The 21,658-nt window shown below is 36.7% G+C and overlaps 1 protein-coding gene across 2 annotated transcripts in view; it reads left to right on the top strand.

The window, feature by feature from the left end:
- The first annotated feature begins 9,215 nt into the window (after positions 1 to 9,215).
- The window catches only part of PAPOLG (poly(A) polymerase gamma), a 40,724-nt gene continuing 28,281 nt past the window's right edge, over positions 9,216 to 21,658 (top strand). For both annotated transcript variants that reach the window (XR_003045657.1, XM_015587620.2), the window contains exons 1-7: positions 9,216 to 9,462; positions 12,315 to 12,476; positions 13,941 to 14,007; positions 17,540 to 17,621; positions 17,849 to 17,958; positions 18,994 to 19,047; positions 20,818 to 20,929. Coding sequence is in view for 1 of the 2 variants with exons in the window: in XM_015587620.2 (XP_015443106.1) it covers positions 9,446 to 9,462; positions 12,315 to 12,476; positions 13,941 to 14,007; positions 17,540 to 17,621; positions 17,849 to 17,958; positions 18,994 to 19,047; positions 20,818 to 20,929 (604 nt within the window). In the remaining variant the exon portion in view is untranslated. The remainder of the gene's footprint in view (positions 9,463 to 12,314; positions 12,477 to 13,940; positions 14,008 to 17,539; positions 17,622 to 17,848; positions 17,959 to 18,993; positions 19,048 to 20,817; positions 20,930 to 21,658) is intronic.

Genomic DNA, 21,658 nt, shown 5'->3' with positions numbered 1-21,658 from the left:
TTTTGGTAACTATTTTAGGATCCCTTTTCCAGACACTATGGCTATGTATCAAATCACAAAAACTTAAAGGCTTAGAACAATAATCATTTTTATCTCTTACAGTATTTATGTGTCAAGAATTCTAGAGCAGCTCAGCTGGGCAGTTCTGCTCAAGGTCTCTCATGAGGCTACAAGTCAGATTGGTGGGAATTGGAATTATCTCAAAGGCTTCCTCACTCATATCTCCAGGCTGGGGTGACTCTAACATCTGGCTACCAGAACACCTTGTGGATGCTCCACAAACTTTCCCCTCTGTATCATATCTATAGCATGGCAGCTTCAGGATAGTAGGACTTCTTATGTAGCAGCTCAGGGTTCCAAAGGCATGTGTCCCGAGAGAGAGAGGCGCAAGGAAGCTGTGTTAACTTTCATGATCTACCCTTAGAAGTCACACAGCATCATTCCACCATACTATTGGTTGAAGTGGTTAGAAAAGCCCACTCAGGTTCAAAAGTTGGGAACATAGGCCCATCTCTTAATGGAGGAGTGTCAACTCACATTGTAAGGAGAACATGTGGATCAGATATATATTGGTGAGGCCTTCTTTAGAAAATGCAACCTGCCACAGCAGCATCCAACAAGTCCCACAGCCAGCTTACAGTCATCTCTCCAGTCTGTCTACATTAGATCCCACACCTCCTTTCCTATCTCTACCTCCAGTAGCATAGTGCCCAATCTTTACTTCATTGTCCTTCATGTACAGCCACATAATGGAGTCTCACAAACTCACTCCTAAGGCCAATCTCTCACATATCTTCCCTAGAGTTTTTCAGGGTAAGGAAGAGCCCCCATGGGCTTGAGAAATAGGTATCACATGTCACCTAGGCTAGAGGTCCTGAGAAATGCCATTGTGCACGTGAGACAACTGGACAGACCCCTGAAGGCACCCTTTGCCAATGTGCCAAGATGAAATTCTTTCCTCAGTGCCTCAAACATCTCCTCAGTGAGGGCCTCCTCCTGTGTCAAGAGCACAGTGATAAAGGAATAAGGAACTCACAGTGGAGAGATGACTCTATAACCTTGTTGGAGCATGATCCGGAGGATATAGGGAACATTAAAGAACATTAATTCAAGAAATATCACCATCGGGTTTGCACCTTAGAAAGATCATTACTATGTTAAAGCAAAGCTACCCTTATCCCTTACTGCCAGGACCAATGCATACTCAGTGGCAGTGTGTATTCAAAATCTCCATTACGATATGATAAACCTGAGAGGGATTTCTTTGGTATGAAGCCTCTTTGAGAAGGAATTGAGGCCTAGCTGGTTTACCTACATGCCCAGAAGCACAAACTGAAGAAAACTTTCAATGAAATAGCGTTTGTTTTCCTTTATTCAGAAGACAGAATTAGGAGTTGGAGTAGCAACGACCTCATCGTCTAATGAATTTACTCCAATTCTCAATTAATCTTCTCTGTCCCAAAAGATATAGGCTAATTTCATCCTTGAGCTATGAAAAATAGCAACACCTTTTATAAAATACTTTGGAAATGTCTCTGATTTATTAAAAATGCCAGGGATTCATTCAGCAACAAAATCCTATAAAGTCATTACAAAGGTGCTAAAAAGTATTTTCACAATAGCCTTTCATGGAATGCAGAGCGGCAGCAACTATTCCTAGTAGAACTGTCTTTTCTTGCACCATAACCAATATTGGACAAGGAAACTATATACCTGATTGATTCAGGAAATCAAAGCAATAAAACTGCCAGCAATGGTGCGGCCAAGTGATTAGAAGAAGTCTGGTTGAAAATTTAAACACACTTTTTACTCATTAATCTCCAACTGCTAAAGACAAACAAAAAGCAAAATTAACATGATTGTAAACTAAGCACTCGTGTCCTGTGGCTACCGTGTTGGCCTGCTGAGAGGGAATGAGTTGATCAAAGCCAGTGAGTCCACAGAGAACTGTGGGATTAGAGCTGCTTGTGGGGGCGCACAGCCAGGATCCATTACCCAGCCTGTTTCAGGAACAGGTGAATACCATGATTAATCTTGGCTTCGATTTGGAGGGAAGCAGGGAACCTGTTTGCTCTGTCCACCGAGTTTGTATGTTAATTCCCCAAGCTCTGGAAAAAAGTTTTTAAATTGGTGTAAAGACTTTTTCTGTTCTTCCAAACGTGTAGAGAAGAAACAGTTGGAAGCGGTTGCTGAGTTCTCTAACTTCAGGCAGTTAAGACGCCTCCCAAGAAAGCTGTTGATTGCTACCTTGCTTGGTTGAACGCATATAAGTGCACAGAGCAAAGGCTCTTCCAATGAAGTAGCAGGTTTTTTAATGCAAGAAAATACTCAGAGATGCAGGAGGCCTCAACGAAAAACATAAACCATCAAAATCCGGGTTCTCAGAATTGGAGTTGCTCTCAGGGGCAAACTCCTATAATCAATGGGTTCTTAAATTGCTTAAAACATGTCCAGGACTTTACATATTATTCTAGATAAAGAAAAAATGAACAGGCACTCGCCCTGCCCTTCCTTTGTACCAAATTCATATTTTTCAAAAAAGCAGTAAATTATACAAATGAAATAACTTCATCAGAAATAGAAATTTCACATTAGAAACACTGACAATTTGTGCTGAATGAACTGGGTAGCAAAATAAAACCAAACCACGGAAGGCAATCCTTCTAAGAGGAGACAAAAAAATTATGGGTATAAGCAAGAGATGCTAGAAGGTGCCCTCTGACACCCTAACGTGGAGTGGTATAGGCCACTCTGTCAAAGACGGCTAAAGGAAAAGCGGGTTGAGAGTCCTGTTAGGAATTGCAACACTTGAGTGCCCCTCCCTTTTCAACACTGTCAGTGATGGGCTGAGGCCTCAGTGGGGAACAAACTAGCCACCCAAGTATAAAGCCTTAAAGAGTAAGGTCCTTTTCCCAGAGAACTTACACACACTGATAGAGATGTGGCTTCACCTCTCTGATTCTACTCTGCTCCTCCCCCATAATTCTATAACAAAATGTTATTACATTTCTGAAATGTCATTGCTGTCGGCATTTTTTCCTCTTTATTTCATTTGGATCTGATGTCCTACTATTAAAATTTTGTTGGGGACCTGTCTTAGTTCAAGCTGCTGTAACAACATACCATAGATAGGGTAACTTAAACCACAGAAATATATTTCTCACAATCTGGAGGCTGGGAATTCCAAGATCAGGGTGCCAGACAAATTTGGTGTCTGGTGAGAGCCTTCTTCCTACATTGCAATGACTATCTTCTAGTCCAGCGGTCTCCAGCCTTTTTTGGCACCAGGGACCAGTGTTCCTATGAGAATCTAATGCCTGATGATCTGAGGTGGAGCTGAGGCAGTGATGCTAGCTAGCACTGGGGAGTGGCTGCAAATACAGATAAAGCTTCGCTCCTTCACCTGCTGCTCATCTCCTGTTGTGCGGCCCAGTTCCTAACAGGCCACGGACCAGTACCAGTCTGCAACCTGGAGGTTGGCGACCCCTTTCTAGTTGTAGCCACATAGGCAGAAAGTAAAAAGAGAAGAAAGCTCTTCGTGTCTAACCTTATAAAGGCACTAATTCCATCATGAACTCTATGAACTAATTATCTCCCAAAGGCCCCACCTCCAGATTAGAATTCCAAAATATGAATTTGGTGGTGGGGAGAACACAAACATGCAGTCTGTAACATCTGACTTCTATTTGTTCAAAATCAACTGAGCAAGACTGGACATGAATCCATTGAGAGCAAATTCACCCATTCTATTTTTGTTGTTCAGAGTAGGTAGGAAGTCCCAGCATAGTTGCCAACTATCATGCAACAAGTCTTGGGACAAATTCCATGTGGCATTCAGCTTGAGTTAAGGAAACTTACAAGAAGGAGAAAATGGCTTAGTCTCGGGTCTTCCCATCATCCCAGAGAGAAAGATGCTTTGGCTAGGTGCTCTGTGTGTTCTAGCAGAGGGATATGTGCCCTGAGATGATACCTTCTTAGAGTAAAATCGTGAAAAAGCAGCCTTGTCAGAATGTAAAACCAAGGTGACTGAATTTAGGTATCAGTTTCCCAACACCCAGGGATCTTAGGGGCCATTGGGAGATTGCAGCACCTTTTTCCAGGGGCAGAAAGCCATCCTGGGAAGCTAAATTTGGGCATACTCTCTCCTGGCAACAGAAGGGGAGATCCTAGTCTCCTTCAGCACTGATATGTGGGTAACCCCAGCATTAGCTCCCAAGGTCATTTTGGATGATCTTACCTGAAGTACCATACTCTTCTATGTATTCTTTAAAAAGCATCTGTCGTACTCTGCTAAGGACCAGTGTGGACAATACCATGCTGCAACAGTCTTCCAGGTAAAGGAAATGCCTTGAGTGAATGAAAGGTTGTCCAGAAATGAAAGAGTCTCAGTGGAATACTTTTAAAACCTTCAGACACATCAGAATATTAAGTTAGAGGGAGAAGGCAAAATAGAGATATAGCTTATGAATTGGGGCAAAAAAAAAGATGAAGAGATAATGCGATAAAGAAAGATATGAGAGATTAATATTTGAAATAAATTCATTCAATAAATATTGAATACATGCATTAAGTTCTCAGATGAGCTGGTAAGACAGGTATGGTCCCTACTTGTCCTACAGACAAATAAACAACCCAGTAGATCTTAAAAAGATAAAATAATAATTTTTAAGATAGTTTTTTCCTGAATTACTTGCACTAACCTTCTCACACTCTCCCAAGTTGTAATTCTGTTTACCTAAATAAACTTAAAAAAAAAAAAAAAGCTAATTGATGGAATGGAAGCAATAATGATTTTAAAAGTAGAAAACAAAAGGGACTTACTAATATTTTTTAAATACTCAGAAAAAAATTTTAGAATGTTTATTTTGTTCTAGACATGTTTTTGGAAAAGCTTGTCATACAAAGAGCTATTTGGGGAGAACTTTTAAACTTTAAAATAAGAATCTCACAAGTGTCTAAGACTCATAGGGTAACAATAAAGCAACTTCTAGCAAGCTTTGAAGGAAATATGATTTAATATAAGGGCATTTTCAAAGATGCCAGAAATAAGAAAATGTATCCTCCTTCTGAGTAAGCTATTCCAAGACACGATCTAGAGCAAGAGATGATTAAAAGAAAAAAATTCAAGCATAGGGAAGTTTCAGCTAGAAGAGACTGGCAGTAAACATTGAAAACATTTCATTTATAGGGATGAGTCTTGATAATCGGTGTAAATTTGGTTATGGCAAAATAAAAATGGACAAAAAATATAAAGATGCAATCTACAGAGTGAGAAATATCAATGGCTAGTAAAATGTGAAAGATGATCATTTTCTCCACTGATCAGGGATATGCAATTTAAACCCACAAAGAGATATCACTTTCCAACATCATATCGATTTTTTAAAAATTTTTAAATACTAATAGAGGAACCAGCTTGACAATGGAAACTACTAGCCAATATTGGGACAATTTTAGCATCAAAAAAACAATGAACTATAATTGATTGAAACGTGTTAACTATATAAAAAAACTATGAGTCCATGTGACTTTTCTTTTTTAAGTAAGAGGAGTAAAACAAGCAAAGAAATAAATAACTTCTTTGCAGGTGGCCATTTTTTTTACCAAGTTCTTATTCTTATTTTTCCTTTGCAGTAGGAATTGCATCTCTGTGTAACCTAATAGTGCTAGTCAATGAGGAAAAGCCCTTCCTTCTAGAAAAATGCCAGCTATAAATGTGTACAGGACTGGAAAACCACAATTTACAAACCCTAAGGAAATTATTAAGCCAAGAATTATCAATGAATGTTGAAATCATTAGGTAAAATGATGGAGAGCTGGATATTCACCTGGTGCCAAAGTTATCACCCCGCAGGTTGCCAGCTAGTTCCAAGACGACTGTCACCACATGAACCCAGTGGTCAATCTTAACATCATCACTAATAAGATAACCAGAGCTTCATTATGTGACTCCAGGTGTGATGCTGTGTTTAGCCTTAATCTAATTAAGATTTTAGATCCAAGGTCCAATAATAGAAAATATGAGGGTGATTGTTAAATGACAACACAAGGAAGCTATCGGGAAAATTCAGAAAATGGGACATTCTAGAGAATAATTATCCTGGTCTTTGCAAGTCAATATCATAGAAAAAATAAAAAGCTGGGGTGGGTGTGAGAGGGAGATGAGGAGGGACAGGAAAGGGAGTGTCCATTCTAGATTAAAAAGCTTCAGACACCCAACAGTTAAATGCAATCATGGTTCTTGATTGGATCTTAATACTAAACAAACTTGCTGCAAAAGACATTTTGGGAACAAGTAGGGGTGTGTCGATATTATTGCGATTATGTAGGATAGTGTTCTTATTTAGATATACATATCAAAATATTTAGGAGTAAAATGCCATGATATCAGTATTTAATAGTTCAACAAAAAAAAGGTGAAACATATGACAAAATGCTAAAATAATCATTAAATCTAGGTCATAGATATGTTCGTTATACTATTCTCTCTGCATTTCTGTACATTTATAATTTTTATAATAATTATAAAAAGCATTTTTAATATCTAGCATTTGTGAGGGTTTGAGGAAACAGACCATTCCATACAAATTGTTGGTTGGAGTATAAATTGGTATAACCTTCATAAAGGACAATTTGGAATATATAAATTTTATTTTAAAATATACATACCCTTTGTCATAGTAATCCCATCATCAGGAATCTATTCAATGACTCATGACACAAGTATAGAAGATGTATATATAAGGAAGTTTATTATAGCATTATTTACAATATAAACAAATTTGAGACAATAGGGAAATAGTTAAATATATTTTGATGATACATTATATATTATCTATGACAAAGAATGCCATGTTACTATTAAAAAGAACAAAGTTAAGTGAATAATTACTGTATTGGTTTGCTAGGGCTGCCATAAGAAAGTACCACAGACTGGGTAGATGGCTTAAACCACAGAATTTTTTTCTCACAGTTCTAGAGGCTAGAATTCTGAGACAGGGTGTCAGCAGAGTTGGTTTCTTCTGAGGCCTCTCTCCTTGGCTTGTAGATGGCTATTTTCTCCCTATGCTTTTCTCTCTCTACCCATCTATATGGGGCCACACTAATAAATGACCTCACGTAAACTTATTTATGTCTTTTAAGATCCTATCTCCAAATACAGTCACTTTTTGAGGTATTGGTAGTTAGGACTTCAACATGTGAAATTTGGGGGTGGGAGGGCTACAATTCAGTCCATAACTTTTACTGCCATGGAAGGATGTTCATGATTTTTAGGTTTGAAAAATCAAGGAGCAGAACAACATGTACAGCATGATACCCCTTTTTTTTCAAAATTAAAAAACAATAAAAACAATTCCTCTGGTACACGTTTACATGCAGTTGGGGGTATATTAAAAACATTCTGAGAGGAGAGATTCCTAGCTGTTAATACCTGAGGAATAAAATGGGAGTTAGGGATAAAAGGGAGGAACAGATTCTCTCTCTCTCTCTCTCTCTCTCTCTCTCTCTCTCAACAAACATCATTTACTTTTGTAATCGGAAATTTTTAGCTTAAAAAATACAGCTACAATGTAAACCACCACCCCCTCCCTTGAAAGAAAGTGTCCTTATTGAAATGGAGCTTGGGCATTGGCATTAAACCCCAGGTAGATTCACAGAGAAAGGAGAATGAGAAGAAAAACAACTAAACTGATCCTCCTCCAATACCTTGGCACCACCTTAAGCTTTAGGGAGGGGGAGATGCAGAATGACTGATTGTCTTTGTCTGCCAGCTCACACGAATGAGACGCTCAGGGTCAAAAATTAAGTTAAGCGTTAGAAAATAAGGTGATATTTCTTGCACATCTGATTTTTGGACCGAAATTCATATGGTTATGTGTAACCTAATTTAATTTTCTTGCAATCCTATTATCTTCATTTTACAAATGAGGAAAGGACTTGTTAAAGTTAATTTTCCTGAGGTCACATAACTAGTAAGTAGCAAAACTAGAACTCAAATCTGAATCTCCTCGCCCTGAAACCTGTGCTAGCTACTATTTTGTGCTACCTGAAATAGGTTTTGCCTTCTCCTTACCACCTGCACCTAATCCTGTTCCCAAATCTTGCTAGTTTAGGTAGCATTCCCTTCTCTAGGAAGGCACTATTCAGCATCCCCTCCTCTCCAGTTTAGATGGCCCTCTTTAGGCCTTCCTAAATTTCCTGATCCCATCTGTATTACAGACCATATTCTATTTTAATAATCTCTGTATATGTTTGTTCTCTTCCACTAGACTGTGAACTCTTGAGGGCAAGAGTTAAGTATCTCCCATGTCTGACACACATTAAGTGCTTTTTTAGTTCTGCAACAATAATATCACTCGTATTTGATTTTTCCTCACTAAACTCTGAACCTCATAAGGTTAAAGGATACATCTGGTTTTACATACCATTAAATCACTGGAGCCTAACACAGGACTTGGCACGGACTAGGCTTTCAATAAATACTTTTGAATAAATGAATAATTCTATAAGTAATCTCCATTCACTGTGTGACTCTCAGTCATATTCCAAGAAAAAGCAGCATTCTCTTGTAATGATTTAGTATTTAAAAATATTTCTACATTTCAACATTTTAAAATTCGTTATTATTTTCTGTTTTCGTCCTCGCACCCACATGGATCATGATCACCACTATTGTGAGATTTTGATTCAGTCTTGCATTTACTCTGCTATTTCAAACTGCTAGGGATTCCTTTCAACTGCCAGAATGTCATGAATGGGGAGGTACTTAGAGGTGAAGTGAACAGTTAGCCTCCAATTTACAAGCTTGCTTTTCCCTGGGATAATTGTAACGTTACACGTTCCTAGATGTGATCCTATCACGACAGACTCTCCTCAACGAAAGGACTGATGACGTTTAACTATGACTAATTAAGGATGTGGGACAATGGAAGACTTTAAATAGTATTTGCTAGGCGAGGTTGTGATCTTTTGAAAAATATGTAATATAGGCTCTCATTAGAGAAACAAGAAAAATATGACCCAAATGACCTTCCAATCAGTTTGCCTAGATTAACAATTCCACTAGGAAGGGGACCAAAAGCTCTTCCCAACCGCCAGAAGCCCGCTCCCCTGTGGGCAGGACCAGGGGAGCCTCCTGCGACCCAAGGAAGGAGGGGGCGGGGTCGCGGGCGGGTCCAGGCCTACAGGGGCGGGGCCTCAGCGGGCGAGGGGCAGGCTGGGAAGCGGCGCCATATTGGCGTCGGCCGCGCTGTATTGTCATAAATAGAGCCGGTTTTGTGGTGTTTTCACTACTTGGTTGGATGCCTCGGCCGTAGTAAGTGAGGAAGTGGGCGAGCAAGCGACCTACAGGCGACCGGAGGAAAGGGGACAGGGCCAGAAGGGAAGAGCAAGAACGGGACTCCAGAGCGAAAGACACTCGCCGGTGAGGGAGACGCAGGAAGCGATGAAAGAAACATCTGCGTAAGTGGTAGGGGGCGGCGGTTGGGGCCGAGGCAGAGAGGGGTGGACTAGGGTGGTCGGCCTGGGAGGTCGGCCCGGGACTCCGTTTCCGTGTCCTGCCGGGACCTCGTTTGAGTCGTCTCCTTCCCGGCTCCGGTCCGGTCGGCAAGGGCACCTCCCCTACACCCGGCGGCTCACCTGGCCACCTACAGCACTGACTCGGGGACTCCAGGAGTCCCCATCTGGCCTCGGCTGTCCCGCCCCCGAGGACGCACCTAGACGAGGATGCGGCAGGAGAGAGGCAAGTGTGTCCGTGGGGAGAAATTGTCGGGTCACTCTCCTGCCTTCAGCAACGTCTGAGCCGGTCTCCGCTCCTGTCTGCATTGGCGCAAATACCATCCCCCTCCTCCCTTCCCGACCAGCTGTCTCCAGGTCTTCAGGAGTGAATGACCTATCCCAGCTCGCTTCTTTTTAGTAAAGACTATGGTCTTTTCGCCCTCCCCCGGCCTACCCACAGCATACCTACCGGTCTATACCTCCTGCTCACACTTTGATAAGTCAGAAACGGTTTCCGCGCTTGTTGGAAGATTTTGTTGTAGCTTCTTACGTTTTGGTTTATTAGGAAATAATGTAAACATGCAGAAAAATGCAGAAAATAACATAAGCAGCATTTGTGTAGCCACCATCCGTCTCTCCCAAAGCATAACGTGTGTGTGTGTGTGTGTGTGTGTACGTGTACACACATACCTTTATTTAGAAGAAATCATGCATTCCAGATACATCAGAAGGATTCTTCTACCTCCTGATCTGGTCCCATTTGTCTCCTTCCCCTGAGTTCCCCACAGTGGTGAATTTGAAAACATGCAATAAAGCTGCATGTTTTTTAATGCTACTGCTACATATGTATGTGTCCATAATAACTGACATTGTTTTTAAGCTTTATATAACCAGTATTACCCTCGTCTTTCTGCAACTTGCTTTTTAATGCAACAGTATCTTTGAGCTTTGTCCATGTTGATACTTTAGCTCTAATTAATTCATATTAACTACAATGTATTCCATTGTAGGGATACACTGTAATTTAATTCTTTTCCTGTTAGTGACTATTTTAGGTTGTTTCTAAGCTTTTAATATGACGGCGTGGCAGTGACCATTCTTGCACATGTCTTCTTGTACACTTGTACTGGAATTTGTCTAACATGCCTACCTTTAAGAAAAATTTGTGGGATGAAGGGAATGTGGAATTCTGTTGCTTGCTTTTTTTTTCCCCCCCTGTCTAGATGAGAGAGGTTCAGAACCATAGATTTGGAATTTTGATGCTAGTAGAGGACTAGATGCCCAATTTTTTCAGCATACAGATAAAGTGTGACCAAAGATCATCATTAGTGTCAGAGCTGAAGTAGTTATGGAAGAGAGAAGGGAGTGGTGGAAAGATCTTGGGTTTTGGAGTTCAGATTCTGGCTCTTCCTCTTCTTATCTTTTTGGATCTTGGGTACATATCTGTAAAGTGGCACTTATTCAATACCTACCTCTCAGGGTTATTGTTGATGTTAATTGAATGATCAGGTATAATTAGTCCCATCCGCTTACCATACACATATGAACACAAATAATACCAAAATGCCTCTTTAGCTCTCTTAGAGGTAAAAGAGCTAACTCTTTAAAAAGAAGTTACAGCTTGAAATAACTAATTGAAATTTTGTTTATTCTACACCAAAATGAATACCAGGAAGAAATTAAAGTCACTAGTATTGGTGTTTTTCTTTCATCTCTTTGAGTCATTTTGGGAGGTATAGAGACTATTTTATCTTTCATTTGACTATCTCTTCCTAATGAAATCTTTAGTCGAAGAGTGTGTGATAAGCCAATGTTCTGACCAGTTAAAACTAAAAAAACAATCAATTGTATTTTTGTGTTGTTGTTTATAAGGCTAATTTATTCATTTAAAAGACTGCTCTTTGAGATTACATTCTTACTATAGGTATTAATGATCCTTCATGAAAAGATGGCAAAAATAGTTGATAGGGTTAGTTGATTATTGTGTATGTTTGTCTTTCTTAGCATAATTAAAAGTTTTACCAACCCATGTTGGAATCAAATTTTATTTTGAAATTATTGGCCTGTGAAAGTCCAAAATCTCAGAAATTCTGTTGCACTGTATTCAAGACTACAATTTCCTAATGGCTAGAATCTTTTCGAGGGTGACTTTTATCCTATAAAGGGTTGTCATTTAGTGTAAAGAATTTGATAATTATTCAATGTGAAAATGGGTAGCAGTCTAAATAAAGGAACAATTAACTAGAGTCACAAAATATTAAGACTATAAACTCTGATTCAAGTAAAGGATGTTAATTTAGGTGTCTCAAAGACAAATCTAGTTGTGATTTCTTTTTAAAAGCCAGAGTATTTCACAAGGACCTTCTAATGGGATGCTTTTGTTTCTTTGGTGGGGGTGGGGAAGGGACATTGTTTTTACTCAGATCTGTCTTTTAAGTAGCAGACTGCTTTTCAGAGATTGAATCTAGATGGTACTTCACTTAAGTCTGCAGGGTGTAGTGGAGGTGGCTCTGGCCCAGCTCCCATTCAAGTTCTTTGCATTTGTGTTGAGTAGTATTGGCACAATTGTCCTGATGCCAACACGTGCTGCTTTTGGCTTGAAAAGACATCCTGACCATGAAAACTGGAGATAGTATAAATAGACTTTCATCAACATACACAAAATACCCTTTTTCCCTTTTTAAAAAAAATGCCTGCCTGGACTGTTATAAGTGAACTTTTAAGATAGCTAAATTAATGAGTGGATTGAGAGATTTGGGGTGTTAGTATGATATCATACTTTAAATTTTTTCTGCTGTTTCATTTTTCTTGAACAGAAATACTGTGTTGGACAGCCAGCGTCAACAAAAGCATTATGGAATCACCTCTCCAATTAGCTTGGCATGTCCTAAAGAAATTGATCATATTTATACACAGAAATTAATCGATGCCATGAAACCATTTGGAGTATTTGAAGATGAGGAAGAATTAAACCATAGGTATGTCACTTAAAAGTGCAAAATATTTTACAGTACATTATTTAATCATTAATTTTGCATACATGTATCAAGTACCTACTTTGTCCCTGCCTAGAGATTTAAAAAGAAAAAAAAGGGCAAAATAAAGAGACATCTTGGCCCTCCTGGAGCTTACATTTTAGGTGGAAGTTAGGGAAGGAGACTAACATTTAGCCAAATAAGTAAAATAAATACAATATTACACACAAAGAGTGCTGCTGAGAAAAATAAAGCTGGGAGTGGAGGTTGTCAGAGAAAGTCTTCATTGACATTTGAGGGAAAATTTGAAGATAAAGGAAGGAGTTATGTGGATAGTTGAGGAAGGAGCATTCTAGGCAGAAAGCTTGAGGTGGGGGTGTACCTGCTATATTTAAGGAAGATAGAGCAAAGTAGCTTGGATATCTGAAGCAGAGTACGTAACGGGAATATGGGCTTAAAGTGAGGTGGAAAGGAGTATGGAGGACAAAGTCACTTAGGATATTGTAGGCCATTATAAAAGTTTTGGCGCTTACTCTGAGTGAAATGGGAGGCTATTAGGGTTTTAAGCAGAAGATCGACATGATATAGTCATGTTTTAACACAGTTACTCTGGCTGCTGTATTGAGAATAGTCTGAAGAGGGGTCATGGATGAACTGGGGAAACTAGTTAGAAAGCTATTATGATAATCCAGGAAGAAAATGATAGTAGCTGGAACTAGGGATGGCAGCAGAGGTAATAAGTGGTAGAATTCTGGATGTATTTTAAAAGTTGGTTTGTTTAATAACTGGAATGTGTGAGAAAGAAAGGAGAAGAGGGGGGTCAAGGGTAATGCCAAGGATTTTGTCTCAGCACCTTGAAGGATGGAATTCCATTACTTGGGGAAGGTTGAGGGAGAAGCAAGTTTGGACAGATCAGGAATTCAGTTTTTAATGTTATTTTTAATATGTCTAAAGTCTGTTTTTTCCTCTCTTTTTTAATATGGATTTGGCTATGTCATTGGTTGCAAATTTAATATCAAATTGCTTTTATTAAGTAATATTTCATAAAAATCATCTAATAATTTACCCATTTTAATTATCCAAAGACCTTTGACTCTCGATGAGAGAATGCTATTCTCTGTTATTATCACATTGAATTGATTTTATTACATACTGAAGCTAAAAAAGTGGATAATTTATTTGGCCTTTGCAGCCTTGTTGAAGGTAATTTTGACTTCTTATTAGGCTTTTTGAATTTTGAGAATAGCCCAAGTACTGTTATCACATTTATCGTCTCTTTGGAACTCTTAGGGATCTAAGAATGCCAAAGAGATGTGCCATGTATCAACAGATGTGATAGCATTAACGTGTATAATATGCTTTTACCCAAACATCAACACAAAGGTACTGCCTATATGTTTAATTACTTTTTAAAATACTGTTTGTTTGTTTGGTTTTCAATCTAAAGCATGCCATTTTTTATTATAGGCTGGTTGTTCTCGGTAAATTGAACAATTTAGTAAAAGAATGGATTTCCGATGTCAGCGAGAGTAAGGTAAGACTCTAAACTACATTGAAGTCATAGTTCTGTTACATTCTGGTCCTGGTAATAAGATACAGGATTCGAGAATAATCCGAAATACATTAAAACTGGCTCTTTGATATTCTTGGTAATGTACTGGTATAGATAGTCGAGTCTCTAAATAAATGAAGATTTACCCCAGAGGTAGCCAGTGTCTAGCTACAGTTCCACATGAATGTCTTGCTTGACTCACATGTACTAGACAACAATTTAAGTATAAAGAGATTTTACTTAAAATCCAGATTTCATACTTCTTATGAAATATCAGGTCTGGCAATACTGGGCCTGGCCTGCCTTTGTGGAAGGCAGGAAGAGGCTTGAATGGAATTGGGCTTCTGCCTTCCAGGAATTCCTTGTGGCTTCCACCACTCCCTGCTTTCTCTGAGGCCAGCGTCCATCATTTATCAGTCAGTTTCTGTGTTTTTTTATGTGTACTTGCCTCATTTGTATATCTGCCTGGCCCCTGAGACTTAAGAGTTTGCAAACCCTAGTTTATACTTTATATACCTTTTTTCTCTTGCAGTAGCTTAACTGTTTTTCTTCTAAAATTGATTACATTTTCTTGTTGGAGCATTTTGAATATAATTGAATTTTCATTGTCTGAGAATCATCACAATGAATATTTTACTGGCTCTACTAAAATGAGCTAGGGCATGTTCACCTTGGTGGTTATTTGTGTCTTTTGACTAGCCCAAACCGTTGTATTTTAAGTTCTTTGTTTTTTTATAGTTTTCCCAACTCTTAACAGCAGTCAACCAAAAGTTAATGTCTCACAGCAGTCATCTTGTCTTTCTGCAAACTCCCTCATGCCTGTTAATCTGCATGAGTTTAGAAATTACATAAATAATTGTTAGACTTCTTTCTTTTACAACTTTTATTTCTGTACCTGTGATGTATTTTTAAATTTTTTTTTTAATTAAACCTGAATAAGATTATGAAGGACTCTATTAAATCTATCTATAGTCATTGAGTTTAAACAAATGGTCTTTATGCTATTTACTTTTGCTGTCAAACTGGCTCATTTCAAAGCTCTCAGCAGGGTTATCAACAGTTGAGGTTTTCAGATAAGTTAATTCTGAGCAGGTAAAATGCTAGTCGTGAGTAAAAAAAAATTCACATTTGTTTTCTACTACTAGGTGATCAGCTCTTTAAGAAAAGACCTTTCTCATTCACCTGCACAACCCCAGGACAGGAGTCAGGCATTAATGTTAGGGGAACCTGTTGTCCCTGTCTTAATCAGCTCGTAATTGCAATGGATGTGCAGATCAAATGCCTAACTTGCTAGAATTATTTTAAAATCAAAGTGACAAGCTATATGATTTCTTGTGTGTGGTCTTTATGTCAACTATTGTAGTTGTGCAGAGGTCTTTGCATCCACCCCTACTTAAGGATGCATTCAAGATAAGTCATGTGTTGTTATTTGCAAAAAGAGGCTAGATTAGTTTGTTGCGAGATGAACCTAATTTTCTTGGTTCTTTTGCACGTAAAAGAAAAATCCAATAAAATTCTGTTCCAAGGTCAAAAGGTTTTTTAAAAAGAAATTAATAAAATTGCTTTTTATCTCGTTTTAATCACATTAGTGCTTTAACCCACAAAAACCTGTAGCTGGTTTCCATTTAATTTCTATGCATAAAACCATTGTTAAAAATTTTAAACTATGCCACAATTTGGCTTTTTTTTTTTAAAGCAAAGTAAATAAAATATCTAATTATAAAAAATTTAAATTGGTTTTAACATCTTCCATTGTGTTAAAGTAATTGGTCATTTTCCGTATCAATTATAATTTCCTTTCATTTATGCATTTTAGTTTGGAAAATAGCTGAAGGATTCGAGTTAGATCAAAGATCATTTGAATATTCTAGACACAATTGGGATATTTAAACAGTCTAGAACTCAGATCAATTCATCTTAGTTAAATACTATGGTTTGTGGCCAAAAAAAAAAAAAATTGTTTTTACTCAGTGATACAATGTGACACTTTCTCATAAATCATGCAAGAATCATGTTTTCCAAACTAGGAAAGCGAACTGAAAAGCCCTGGCTTCTCCTTTTGATTCATATTAGTTATCAATAAATGTACTGACTCCTTTCTGGCAATAAAATTATTTGTGATACCCTTGAAACGTTAATATCCATTAAGTAGAGGAAATAACAATATTCTGTTAATACAGATACTTTTATTCAAATTAATCTGTGCATATTCTTTGGAACTTGCACTGGGCATTATGGGAAAATAAGAGAAGTAGGAGACACAGTTCTCACCTTCCAAGGAATTTAAATATAGTGAAGAGATAGAACTTACAGAAAAAGAAAAGTCACTAAATATAGTATGAAAGGGGTTAAAGATAATAGTAGAAGAGCACTGAGGGGAAGAAAATCAGAGAAAGCTTCATGGAAGAAGTGGAACTTGAAGTGAACTTTGAAAAATAAATGGTATTGAAATACCCAGAGAGGATGAACAAGCATTTGAGGCAGGGAAAATAGCAAATGCAATGGGAAGGAGACTGGATTATATAACATGTTGGCAGTTGGCTCTTCAGAACAGACGAGCAGGAGATTAGGCAAGAAAGATCCATAAGCGTGTTGTGAAAATCCTTAGGTTCCAAGCATCCTTACTTCAGTCAGGGAAGAATGCATTGGCAAGTTTTGAACATCAGCCAGTGCTTTTTATACAAAATGGAGTAGGAGAACATAAAGACTAAGGGCAAGAGGATAGCTTTATGATATTATTAAATAGCCTAGAATTACAGGGGGTATGGGTAGTTGAATAGAAAGGAAACTACATGAGGGGTATAAACGAAGAATTAGTAAGCCAAGAAGAATACTAATGACTATAGATATGGGCAGTAAGGAAAATGAGGAACAGAAATAGAGAAATCAGGAGGGATACTTGGTTTATCATAGGAAGAATTTTTTGTTTGTTTCAGGCATCGATACTGAAGTAGATCAGAATGTCTAAGTGAAAATATCTGATGGGCAGTTAGAATTGGCTAGAGAGAATTGAAAAGTAGCATTATAATTCTGGTGCAATAAAAAGATGTTAACTAAAGTTGTATTAGCACTCATAAGAAAATCGTATCAAGAATGACCCACTTTCTCGCAGAACGGTTGCAGAGCTAGAATCAAGAAATTAAGCGCATCTGTCACAAAAACCAAAGAAAGGGAAGATGGGATTAGTCAAGAGTATAATACTATAGAGAGCCAAAAGTGTATTAGTATAATAAAGTTGCTTGGTGATCATTGAGAATGATGGAGCAAAAGACAGTAATTGGAGGGGGCAGGTGAGGTCAAGTAACTGTTTTTAAGATAGAGATGTGTGCATGTGTAGTGGGCATGATTTGTTTTTTCTTCCCTCTGGGAATACCCTCATTACTTCAAGCTGCAAAGAGCTCTAAGTCTCAGCTTACCAAAGCTGACAGATATAGTAAATATTTGTAATATTTAGGCAGTTTTTTATGCTAAATAATTTGAACAATTAAATGCCTTTTGTTTAATTTTATTTTAGAATCTCCCGCCTTCTGTTGTGGCTACTGTTGGTGGTAAAATTTTCACATTTGGCTCCTATAGGCTTGGAGTACACACCAAAGGTAACTGCTTTTCTGTGTTCTACTGATAAGAACTTTCAATAACAAACTTATTTGTTTATAATTTAAAAATACAAAGAACAAATTTCCATTATCTCACTGCTCAGAGCTCATCATTGTTAACATTTTCCTATACTCATATACTTTCTTGTGTACATATGTTTCTGTGTACTTTAACAAAATATAATACTTAATATACTCTTCTTGATAAAAAATACTTTGATTTGCAGGAGCTGACATTGATGCACTTTGTGTAGCTCCAAGACATGTAGAGAGATCAGATTTTTTTCAGTCTTTTTTTGAAAAATTGAAACATCAAGATGGCATTAGAAATTTAAGAGTAAGTATTCTCTAGTATTTAATATTTTGAATTTGTTAACAAATAGCTGGAAAGCTAGGGCTTATGATTGTTGAAATATTTCTTAAGAAATTGCTACACCTTGTCAAAATAACGGATGATGATTAAGAACATGGGCCTTATAGTTGTACAGATCTGGATTTGAATCTAAAAATCTACAACATATTAGCTCTTAAGTTTTGGTCCAGTTACCAGTTCTCTCTGAGCCTTAGTTTCCTCACTTATAAAATGTAGATGGAGTGAATAATTTTTTTATAAGGTTTTCTGAGAATTGTTGAGATAACTTACATTAAACATTTACTATAATATCTGATCATTGTTAAGGCGTATCAAATGGTGGCTGCTATTATATATAAAGTTCAGTTAGTAGTAACTCTTTATGTGTGTATATCTAGCCATTTATTCAGAAATTAAAATTTCAGCACCAATGATCTATCAGATACTGGCCTTAGTCTCACAAATACAAAAGTGAGCAAGACAGTTTATGGGAGGGAAGAATTGGGAGAACTAACTTGAATGGGTAGTTCTGATACAATCAAGTGCTAGAATAAGATGAAGTTCAAAGGATCTGCGTTATTTGGGTGCATGGCAATTAATCTTAAGTTAAAAATTAGTTTGAGGGATTAAGGAAGACTCAGAAAGATATCATGTCTACTAAACTCAAACTATAGTGACTATTTTTTTGATAGATTAGTCATCAGTTCTAACACTAGTGCTCTCTAAATTATGAGTTCAATTTAATCTCAACAAATAGTAAGTACCCAGATGTTAGCAGTTCTGCCTGCCAGTTCTGATGAATATTTTTAGGAGAATAAGTTAGATAACTACGGTCATAGACATTTTGTGTATCTTAATAAACAGTCACACAGTAGAAGTACTTACCTGGAATGTAACACCAAGAACATTTTCACTTTTTCTGTTGAGTTAAAATACAAACTGGGAGCAAAGGTATTCACATTATTGACAGGAAGGATGGAGAAGGATTACATTTTATATAATTGTTTTCCTCTTTTGTAGGCTGTAGAAGATGCCTTTGTACCTGTTATAAAATTTGAATTTGATGGAATTGAAGTAAGTGTTTAATATTTTTCTGACTTTATAGTTAAACTATTTAACCCGTAAGGTTTTTTTAGTTATTTTTAATCAGACTTAATTAGAAACATTTTAAAGAATTGAATAGTCTTTAAATAGTCCCTCACCTTCCTCTCTCCTAAATCTGTTGACTTCTCACCTTGGAAAATGAACCAGCCTCCATCCCTACCCCCATTCTTCTCATTCCCATAATCTCCTAACATAATTATATCATTTTATTATAATTTTGGTCGGAGCAATATTCAGTGTTTACATTATAATTATCTTATAAGTAATGTTCAAAACTGAGCACAAAGTGTACTAGATTACCATTCTTTGCTGTGTGGCATTTTGTTTTCTTGGGAGTTAATGTTTTGCACTTTGTTTGCATGGGCTTTATGCTTAAGATTAATTCAAATTCAGCCTCTCCTAGTTATCTAAATTGCCTCTAGATTTAGATTTCTCAGGTGTTCTGTAATTATCATCTTGAAAAAATATTTCAGTAAGTCTCCTTACCTGTTCCAATCCATGACTGATATATAGATGTCATCCTGACATCTTTTTTTACTCTCATCCTGAGATTTTCTTTTGTTTTTCTCTAGAGTTTTCTTTCTTGACTCTCATTTTAGTGGCACTTATTCACTAGCTTCCTGAGATATTGCATGTTTAAAAATGTCATTGTTCTGTTCTCACACCAAATTGGTAGTTTGACTGTACTAATATAGAGTTCTAGATGGAAAATAATGTTTCTTAGAATTTTTAAAGTCCTTTCTCATTGTCTTCTAGCTTTTGTGCTATGTTGAGAAGTATGGTGCCATTTCAATTCCTTATCCTTTGTATGTGATCTCTTTTGTCTGTTTGAACGCTCCTATGATTTTTTCCCCTTAGTCTTCACAGTTGTAAAATTCATGATAATACACTTTAGTATGTGTCTTTTCAGCTAGATATGCTAGGCATTGAATAGTCTTCAACTTGAAAACTCCTATCCCTCCGTTCTTGGAAATTGTATTTACTTCTATTGAATTTCTTGCCTTTGTTTTCTCCTTTCAGGAGCTCCTAACATTTGTATGTTGGACCTCCAGGACTCTTTTAATTTTTTAAAAATCTTTTCCCTCCCACATATTAATCACATCTTCATATTTTTATTCAGCTTTTTGTGGTTTTCTCATCTTCCAAACTTTATGTTGTTTTCTATTTGTTACATTTTTAATTTCTAAGCATAATTTTTATTCTCTAAAGTTTCCTTTATATTTATTTATACGTTTACTTACACTCTCTTGTCCTTATTTCCTGGATACAATATTTTTATCTTTGCTTTCTTAGATTTGCTGAGTCTGTTACCACTTGCCCATCTACTTTCCAGCTTTCATAGTTCTTACTGTTATCTCCTATTTTTCTTGTCCTAGTGGGTTATTATGCCTTTAAAAACAAAATAAAAAACAAAACAAAAATTTGCAGGTAATGTAAATGTGTTTTGGATCTGCCGTATTTATCTAGAAATTCACTGATAAGGTTTTGATTTTTTTTTTATAAGGCTTGGCATATATTCTAAAATTAAAATGCTTTCCCTTAATTTGAAAATTTAATTCCCTCCACAGAACTTGTTGGTGATTTTCCCATGTGAAATTGCGTGCATAGGCCTTTTGAAGTTTTGGTAGAACTTCTAAAACTAATAATTACAACTTTTACATTTTTGAGGTAGGGAGTGGGGAGAATGGTCTAGCAAGAGAAAAAGTAATATTTTCTCTTTTTTTTTGCATCTTTCCAAAGATTGATCTAGTCTTTGCAAGACTGGCAATACAAACCATATCAGATAATTTAGATCTAAGAGACGACTCGCGACTGAGAAGCCTTGATATAAGGTGTATTCGCAGCCTAAATGGTAAGCTTCTAAAAAGAAATCTTAGATACCTGCTTGAAAACAATTTGACTAATAGAGATCTTTTTGCAGTACTATTAATGGACTTTTTTAAGGGATTAGACTCAGTTAAAAATAATGATGTGAATTTCTTTATACAGATAATCTGAATACATTTATAAACATTTGAAAAAAATTTTTATTTGAATATTGTTTTTGTTTGTAGTAGTGGTTCTCAAACTTCTTGGTTCAGGACTCTTACATGCTAAAAATGTATTGAGGACCCCAAAGATCTTCTGTTTATGCGGGTTATATCAGTATTTCCCATATTAGAAATAAAAACAAATTTTTAAATATTTATTAACTTTAATTTATTTTAAAATACTAGTAAACCCGTTATAAATGAATATAAATTTTGTATGAGAAAGTTTTTTTTGCATTTTTGCAACTCTTTAATTTTTAACGTAATAGAAGACAGCTAAATTTTCATATCTGCTTTTACAGTCAATTTTTTATAGTATTTTGTTTCGATTGAAGCATAGAAAGAGAATCTGCCCTCTTAAAGATATGTAATTGGAAAAGGGAGGAGTATTTTAATAGCCTTTTCAGATAATTGTGTATATTCTTTCAATACTACACTAAAACTTAACTAGTGACAATTTCTTTTTTTCCCCAGTTTTACTGAGTTATAATTATATACTGTAAAATTCATTGTTTTTTAGGTGTACAGTTCAGAAGTCTTTAGTATATCGA

Source organism: Pteropus alecto, unplaced genomic scaffold (genome assembly GCF_000325575.1).
Source record: "Pteropus alecto unplaced genomic scaffold, ASM32557v1 scaffold131, whole genome shotgun sequence".
Lineage (NCBI taxonomy): Eukaryota > Metazoa > Chordata > Mammalia > Chiroptera > Pteropodidae > Pteropus > Pteropus alecto.
The sequence above is the reverse complement of the archived record's forward strand: the minus strand, read 5'-3'. Positions and strand labels throughout refer to the sequence as shown.